Consider the following 9,644-nt stretch of genomic DNA (forward strand, 5'->3'; position numbering starts at 1 on the left):
AGAGCCACTAATCCCGTTCCAAATGAAAATCCAACAAAACCTCAACGATCAAAATTCAAATCAAACTACTCAAATCCTCTCATCCTACATGATTTATTGAGAACCCCATCTTTTCAATCTTGTCCTTCTTGACACTAAGAACAAAAAAGCATCAAAACATAAAAGAATAATCAATCCATCATTTGATCAATCATTTGAACAATCACACAAAGAAAATCATGATCAAATTAACAATGAACCAAAAGTAGAACCGACCTCTTGAAAAACTTATTGAAATCGAATCAAAACTTATTGGAATCAAATCAAAACTTATCATGAAATCGAATCAAAACTTATCATGAAATCAAATCAAAACTTATCGGAATCGAATCAAAACTTAGTGGAATCAAATCAAAACTAAAATCAAATCAAAATCAAGAGTCGATCCCAAAATGAAATCAGAAGAATTGACAGCTGATTTCAAAAGTAACGATAGATTCAAATTCAAACAAAGGATGATGAATAAAGAGACTTGAGGTACTTTTTCTGATTGAGGGCTCTCATCCTCCATTGACTATCTCCATGTCTGATCCTATCTATCTCATTTGTAGCCAACAAGTGTACAAATTGTTTTGATTTTCATTGAATAAAGTAGGAGCTTGATTTTCTGTTGGGTTATGATAATAGATAAGCTGCAAGAGAATGAACGAGACAACTTTGAAATGATCTATTATCTAATGCCAATAAGGGGGGAAACCTTCAAGGGTCCCTTCATTCTTGATGCCTATATCAATTCTACATTAACATCAATTGATATAAAACAATGAAACCAGATGATGCTTGCTGTGTGATCTCTATAACATTCAAAACTTCCAGTCTACATGATTTCAATCTTGATATGAATTTAGAAACCTCTTTATACAAATTTAGAAACCAGGTCATCTTGTCAAAGCTGGTGTTTTAGCTTTGTCTTGTTGCTGACTTTGTTTGGTGATCTAAAGAGATGTTTTCTTTGATCATTTGTCAATCACAAGACCATGATTGACATTGTTTTCATACTTATAACAATATTTTACATACATACACGGGTGGGAGGATGAACTTGCAAGTCAAGGAGCTTTTTGGTTTTTGTTGTGGGTAAGTTGGTGAGGTGCTTGATGGGGAAAATCTCCTCATGAAGTTGATTGGTCATGCTGTGATTGATCATCTTATTGATTGTAAGGAGTTGTGGTGAGGTGAAGATTGTACTAGTACTACAATACTACACTTGGTATAGTATAGTATAGTATAGTATAGTGTAGTCAAGTACTATACTATACTATACTGTCGTTTGTTAAGTATAGTCTAAACTATACTATACCTGGTATAGTACTATACTGGTATAGTATAGTATAGTGGCAGTGTTGCTTGTGGCAATATAAACTCCTTTTAAAGAACCCAAAATGAAAAGGAAGATGTACATACAAAGAAACAATTAAACATTTTGTATTGGTACAATTCTGTTGTACTGTGATTGCAACACACATCTAATAAACCATTTTGATTTTGTTGCAAAGCAGACACAATGATGGTATAGGCATTGCAACTTTGGTGAGGCCACAACAATATCAAAATGCAATACAATTGATTGTATTGCTCCAGTTGTGTTGCTGGGTGATTTAATTCCTTCTAGAAAGGTGTAGTATGTTTGTACACAGAATGAATGTGCAAAAATGAAAAGTCCTCTGTGGGCAGGAAGATTTGAAGGCCAAATTGACCCTTCCATCCAACTATTCAAGTCTTGGACTTTTTCAATATGAAATGCCCACTGTGTATGCTCTCAAGCGGGAAACTCAAAGACAAGATAATCAGCTGCAAAGTCCTAGATAAGAATTTGAGCTTGGATTGCATTCATGACCAAATAAAAGATGAACTTCACTGCCTCCCACCAGATCAAACCTCACCAGACAAAATAAACTTAGGTGTCAGTGTGTTAAACAAGATCATTATCAACACTGCACACACTCAAGGTAAATTAGTTGAAACAATCCCAAAGAAACATAAAATATGGTGGGATGCAGATACCCTCAACCCAATCCTAAGAAAAATGTGCAAGACAATGAGTTTGAATCCCCCCAAAGCCCATGCATGCTACTTCAAGTGGCAATGATACTTCAGAGCACAAACTGTCAAATGTAAATCAGATTGCTGGAAGAGATTCTGTGTGTCACATTCAGGCAACATGGCATTCAAGGTGTCCAAATTTACTGAACCAACAATGTCCAATACTGTAATCAAGATGGCTCTATTGCTACAGAGGAACCACAACAAGCTCAATTTCTATTTGAAGGCACCTCAGTTGCACACATAGGCACTGATCCTTAAAGTTTCTAGCATCCCTAGGAATGCCCCCCATATTCCCCAACACTTACATCTCACAATATACCCAAAGGAATTATCAAGAATTGTGAATGCCGCTAAACGAAAAAAGCTAAAGGAGGCAATAACATGTCAAATGAACTCCTGAAAATTGCATTCCCAGCAATTGAATTAGAGCTTTGTAGATTATTTAACACATGTTTCACTCTAGGTCATTTTCCAGATATATGGAGAACTGCAATCACTATCATCCTAAGGAAAGCAGGCAAAGACAAATACTCAGATCCAAATGCATACAGAACAATAGCATTGCTCAGTTGCCTAGGGAAAATGCTGGAGAACATATCACCAGCTGCCTCACTTACTGCATCTGCATGAAAGCTTGTATTTTTTTGAAACACACAAATTTGACCCCAAAAAGAAATTTACAAAAATAACAAAACATGATCAAATCATCAATACTTGATCAAAACACATCAATGATTGATAGATTTTGATTTTTCTAATAATCTTCCAGCTTCAACATTATATGCTTCCATCTTATAAAAATGTGCTTGTGTTGCTTGTGAGATTACTTCAATTTGACTACTATCTTGTTGCAATTTTTGTAATTATGATATTTTTTGTCCAAGATTCAATTCATTTAGAGCTGATGCCTATACTCTTGAAATAAGAGTGTATATTGATCAATCTTACCTGGAGATTTGACATTTTCTGTCTTCACATTTCTTGATATCTAAAACAGCTAGAAACCTACCTTTGAAGATCCTTGAACTGATTATTGGTGTACTTCTAACATAGAAATCTTCAGTAAGATCTCAGGATATTTGAAAAAAATTGTGTGATTAATGACCTGTATGTGAGAAGGTTGTAAGAAACAAGGATAAAAGGTCATCACCTGTAGAATGAACAAATTAACAAAATGAGAACAATCACAGAGATGAAATGAACTCACCTCAATTTCTAAATCTGAAGTGGTTGTACTGCCTGCAGTAAATCCACACAGGAGGTTGGCATCACAGTCTGGTGGCATGTTGATGATGGAAGACAAGAGAGGAATGTGGAATTGTGAAGGCAGTGAGATGAGCCAATGGTTTTGAGCTGGGATATAGCTCAAAACCATCAAAGTGCTGGATGGGGTATTTGATCAGTCCCCATCCAGCTGACCTGGCTTTGGATAAATTTCAATTTGGGGCTAAATTTGTGTCTTTCAAAAAAAAACTTTTTTTTACAAGCTTTCATGCAGATGCAGTATTGGGCAGAAAATTTCAAACTTATCTCACTGCACCACATGGGTGGCAGATCTCAGCATATGACTTATGATGCCTTAACAATCTTGATTGCTTGGATTTAAGAGAAATGGTGAGATAAGGAAGAGGTCTCAGCTTTATTCTTAGACATGAAATCAGCATACCTATCTGTACCCAAAGAACGATTGTGGCATATCCTCTGCATAAACAGATGTCCAATCTGCCTGTTGAGTCTAATCCAGTTTTTCCTCTTGGAAAGACCAAGAAACTCAAAATTACAGGGTTTCTGTTGGAGAGATTTGATATTGAAAATGGCCTGCCACAAGGCTTGTTACTGTTGGCCATCTTGTACGTTATTTACAACTCTGAGATCTCAAGTCAAACCAAGCCTTCACCCAAATCAAAAATACTCTTGATAGCCTTAATAGATGACATAGGTCATGCCATAGTGTCTAGATACCTGGAAAATGATATGATTAAACTAGAAACTATAGCCAAAACATCTCTCAAATGGGGATGTAGGCATGGCATGATTTTTGATAACAAAAAAGTTCAACTTTTGCACTTTTCAAGAAAACACAACCCAACAAACCCTGTCTCCAAATTTGGTAACATCCTTCTCCAACCAAAAAAAAGTGAAATGGCTAGGCCTTTGGTTAGACCCAAAACTTAGCTTTAACAATCCAGCACATGAAGGGAAACCAGGGACCTCACAATCCAACAGATGCAAAGAATTTACAAGTGTTATTCTGGACTAGCAATGAAAGAGATACATACATAAACTCATCAAAGCTGTCCTTCTCTCTGGAGGGTGCTCTGGGGTGCTCTTTGGTAGCATTGTATGGTCAACAAAGGGAACAGAGAAGAAGGTAAACCAGATTCTTGATCCAATCCAAAACATGGTAAACAAGACTGCCATTGGCCCCTTTAAAGGCACATCAACCAACATGCTATTCCACAACATGTACATGTCAACATTTTCATGGATTGCAGCAAAATACCACCACTTTATTTTAAAGTGTCTATCCCCTTTAGCCTCCCATCCCACCAAAACCTTTATTCAACATAATCATGTTATCCAATCTCAACACCTCAAGACATTATCAACAGATCTCATTTAAACAATTAAGGGTGCTTTGGAAAAAGCACTACAGAAAGACTTGAAAAATGGGTCTAGGTGTAACCTTTCAGCTTGCCTGGTGTGAGCTTTTGACAGGTTGGACAGCTTTCTTGGAGATTTTGGGTTTTTTGAAGACTTCAGCCTTTCTTTGCTCTGCATTCATTGCATCAAATACACAAATAGATACATGAACATATGCAGGTGGAGCAGGCGTACAGGATCCCTCTTTGGTTCAAAGACTGTTTATTTGAAGGGTAAGAACTTTCGGCGGGTTGAACAACTCCCCGGCCAAAGGTTTCTTGCACACACCAAGTTTTGTTAGGCAAGGGATAGTGGGTGACCATAAAAAGTGTCACACCCTTCCACTTGGGACTGTGTTGGATCTCAGACAACCTTCTTGATGAGCAGTGATCTGAAATGAGATGTACCGTTCCTTAACGCGTGGCCGTACAAAAAGGACTTTGTCAAGTAGCCCGTGGGAGCCCGTGGGCCGTCCCCCACTGTGCTAGGCGCAGATCAACGGCAAAAATTCATTCACTAGCTCATCAAAGCACATTGCCTTTCCGAACGATTTGCTACTGAGACGAATACTGAGTACAGCCATTGTAATATCTATTGGCACATTTTTGAACAAATGTGTCGTCGCCGGATTTAATTCGACGTCAAAAACTCGAAAAAAACGTTTCCAAATTGATGAACCTTATTGCCTTCGTTTCATAAGGTAATAAGCTGGGCAGGTAAGTTTACGCAGTTTCCTCTCTCCCTCTAAATGCATGACTCCGTACTGAGCCATACGAAAGCCAGTTGATTCTAATTTCTAATTTAATTTTTTTGTTTTTATTAACCGGACCAATCCACCCACCCGTTCCTCTGGGTTTCTCCCAACCAGACGAAAACCCCTCGTTCGCCGCTTTTCCCACACCACACACATCCTTTCCCAATCACCCGCCAAGGCAAGTGGAATGCCATCACTGGTCACTGCTCCCCACCACCTCACTGACCAGTTTTGATTTTATCTTTTTTCTGGGATTCCATTCTTTTTCGATTTGGTTCTCTTTCAATCAAATCAGTTTCTCTCGTTCGACCTTTCAAGGAAAAAAACAGGCCTTTGAGTTTCATCCACCCACCGGGTCCATCATTTGTGAGTGTTTTCGATTGGATTTGGCATTCCCTTCATTACTGACATGCATATTCTTATAGATGCCCATCAATAACTATCCACCTGATATCAAAATGGTTGTTATTCAAATGGTGATGCGTGGAATGCGATTCCACGACATCGTCTCAACTCTGGGCGTTGATGTCTCTCTCTCGTCGGTCCGAAGATGGTTTGAATTGTACCAGACAACTCGCGCCGTCATCACTAATCCCGAAGATCACATGATCCAAGGTGCTCGCCCGATCTTAGGCCCCGCTCAACACGCTTTCATCATTGAATCCCTCGAACACGATCCAACTTTGTTTCTAGATGAACTTCAACTTAAAATTTCCGACAGATTCGGAATTGTGGTCTCCCTCAAGACCCTCTCCAACGAGGTCCGATTACGCCTAGGATGGACCAGAAAGAAGGCTCGCACCGTCCATCCAAATCAATCAGAGGAGGCGCGAGGTGCATATATCGGGGAGATTTTTGGCATCGACCCCTATTGCCTTGTTTTTACCGGTGAGATTATCATTCACGTGGTTTCTACATCATCGATTATAGTATCATACTGAATCATTGTTATTTATTTAGATGAAACGGCCGTGAACAAACGTCATCTCTACCGTGATTACGCACGGGCACCTCGTGGCGCACGAACGGTCCGGCAGGAGAGAGCGACTAGGTCCCAGAGATGGTCTGTGTTACCAGCCATCTCTTTGGGGGGCCTTGTGGGTTTAGCTATTCAGCCTGGAGGCTACTCAAGGATCGATTTTGAGGCGTTCTTAGAAGACTCTTTGGTACGTTTTCTTTTGGCTTTTCGGGTGACATACTAAGGTTCACTGATGATTCATCAACCTCAGTTACCTGCTATGAATCCGTGGCCAGCTCAAAATTCGGTACTTGTCATGGATAATGCTCCCATCCATCACGGAGGGAACATACCTGCCCTTTGTGAAGCACGAGGAGTTCGACTGCTGTACCTCCCAACTTACTCACCCAACATGAATCCAATCGAATTAGCCTTTTCTCCACTCAAGTCGCGTTTGAAAAGAACACGAGCCCTTCACCGTGCGCTCAATGTCGCAGGTGAGGAAGCTTCTATCTTTGTCACTTGTATGAATTTGTTCACAGAAGAACTTTGTACCAAATTGTTCAAAAGTTGTCGTTACATTTGACAACTTTTGATTGGTTTCATGTTGTGTCTTGTTGTATTCGGTTTGATTCTGCTTTTGAAGATTGTAAAGAAACTTGTATGTGAAGTGACTATGAATCATGAAATGCGATTCAGATGTGATTTCGACCATGACACCGATATTGAGTGCTATCAGATACTTTGAAGATTGAGATATCGCATCTTTACATTGATGCAATACCCTCTCATACTAACCTACAATTGGCAGGCTAGAAATCGAGACTTGGACAAGTCTCGATTATGAGGATAACACGTTTCGAAAGATTATTTGTCCACTCATCATTAAGTCATGGAGTGGCTTTTGAGTCACTCAGACTTACATCGACTAGATGATTGAATTTTGTTCACTTCGGGCCAGGGGGTCATTTCGGACAGTATCATATATTGGACTTGTTTTTGCTCGAGTGATATCAATTGGTTTGAATTGCTTACAAAGCGTCGATCAACGATGTAGAATTTGTAGGAAACAAAGGAAGCATATAAAAAATAAAGGACGAAAACATATTGGATTGAGCGAACTCAGGAATCATAAGACAATGTGCATTCAGGAAGGGAACAAATTTTCGGTAACATCTATGTTCCCTAAACATAACGGGAGAAAGGAAGTTATAGCCAATTTTAATGTATACCATGAAAATATACATGTGGGGATTGGATAGCAGTTTATCCTGTGTCGGTAATGATCATCAGGTCAATCAACGGTGGCTAATCATTAAATCAAATGATTAGACCACTTACACTTGTTAAATCGAGCTTGGGCCTCGCTCATCAGGCGGTTGGCTATTTGACGGTCCATACCCTTGGCCGTCAAAGTCGATTCCGTGAGTTGGAGGCTTGGTATCAAGTCAGTCCAGGACTTGATACCAGCATCTCTAAGGAAGGTCCGAGTGGCATCGTCGTCCGAAGCTATCTCGCAGTCAACGAGAAACAACTCTAAAGCCACTGAGTGAGAGGTGGAAGGGTTCTCGATTTCAATCGAGACATTGCTGCTTTCATTCGAACTGTCCCAGTCACTTTCGAATTCACTAGACACATAAATCGGGTTGTCAATTGTATTGTTGGGAACTAGAGGCAGAAAATCAAACAAGGTCAATCAGTAAATATATATCTAAGATCACTATCATCGCACGTGGCTCACGTGCTTCAACCTTCATCTTCTTCAAGTTTGGCTTGACATCAATCAAATCACTGGGCCCAGAGGCGTTATGTTTTTCACCGAGCTGCTCCAAGTTCGGCTTCATCTCGGGCATGGAGCTGGAGTGCAAAAGGCCCGAACTGTCCTTCAAACCGGAACCACCAACACCTACGTGGGTAGTGTTCGAGTTGATCCCTTGGGATCCTCGAGGGCGACCTTGTAAACGAAGTTGAACACGATGATCCACCCCCATGTCAGGGTGGATCCATCGAGTTTTCTTGATCTCGTACCAAAACTCCGAAGTGTTTGGAGGTATATCGACGGTTGCAATGTTGGCCGCCTATATGAATATAAAGGTGTGAATCAGTGGATAGCTCCATATTGATGAGCGAGGAAGGTACTTCATCAATCACACACCACACCTTTAGCCCATATCCAGGCAGCGGGGTACACCAATTGATATTGAAAAGTCGGATCCCACGGGGTGGTCAAGAGCTTTCCAGGGCCTCCGGTCGACTTGTCGATGGCATGCTGACTAAAAATCTGGTTAGCCAAAGTTTGCAACTCTCGTTCTTGCTTTGATTCCTGTGAAGCATCGTTAAAATCAGTCAAGACTAGATGTTGAAGATATTGTCAACTGCACACCTCCAATTCTTGATCATCTACCCCACCTCCGTTAGCCATCGCAATCAGCTTCTTAGTTGCAGATGCCTATCGATGCAAAGTCATTAGACTGACAAACAAAAATAGGAAATTGGAATCTAGTAGGAAAGACAACTCACCTTACTACCATCTTTCGCTTTGACTTGTACATTTTCATTCTCAATTGAAACGACTCCCGATTTTTTGGTCGACTTTTCAAGAGCATCGACAAAAAGTTGCCATTGTTCGTAATCGTTGAGAACCGACTTGGACCGGCCAACATTGGCTTTCCACTTCAGGTCTGGCGAGAAAGAACTGTTGAGAATAATCTTTTTCATACCAGGCTCATAAACTTCACAAGCTTCAGCCACCTGCTCCTTAAATTCGTTAAGACTCTTTCCAAACGGACAAGTCTTGATCTCGAGGTAATGACTGTTGATTGCTTTAGAGTCTATCAAATTGAGTTTGGCTGACTTCGGTGCCTTCTTACCAGCCCCAACCTTTGGGGTGCTCTGATTTGGAGCATTCATGTCGACCTCGAGGTCGGTATAGATCTTGAATTTCACTTCAATTGACATTTGATTATTCTTCTCGAAAATGTCCCGAGCCGGAGTGCCCACGCGTAACAAGGGGTCTTGTCGGATACAGGTGGCTCGTCGGTCGTCACCTGTCCGATCCTCTGGCAAATCAAACACTGAATGGGATAACAGATCAAACGGCAAACGATGGAAAGGGGATCAGAAATGAAGGAGAAAAGGTATTATATGAAGAAGGTTGGAAAGGACAACTTGAAGTTGGACTCACAAGGATTCATGTGGCCAGTC

At 40.4% G+C, this 9,644-nt stretch overlaps 1 protein-coding gene across 1 annotated transcript; it reads right to left on the reverse strand.

Annotated features, from left to right (window-relative positions):
- Positions 1 to 7,587: 7,587 nt before the first annotated feature.
- Positions 7,588 to 9,634, reverse strand: MELLADRAFT_95375 (uncharacterized protein; the record flags this gene model as incomplete). Its single annotated transcript, XM_007406856.1, has 7 exons — positions 7,588 to 7,625; positions 7,782 to 8,108; positions 8,182 to 8,518; positions 8,596 to 8,763; positions 8,824 to 8,871; positions 8,961 to 9,514; positions 9,625 to 9,634. The coding sequence occupies 7 exons, from the start codon at positions 9,632 to 9,634 to the stop codon at positions 7,588 to 7,590; spliced, it is 1,482 nt and encodes a 493-aa protein (XP_007406918.1).
- Positions 9,635 to 9,644: the final 10 nt, after the last annotated feature.

Source organism: Melampsora larici-populina (genome assembly GCF_000204055.1).
Source record: "Melampsora larici-populina 98AG31 unplaced genomic scaffold MELLAscaffold_7, whole genome shotgun sequence".
NCBI classification, from domain to species: Eukaryota; Fungi; Basidiomycota; class Pucciniomycetes; order Pucciniales; family Melampsoraceae; genus Melampsora; species Melampsora laricis-populina.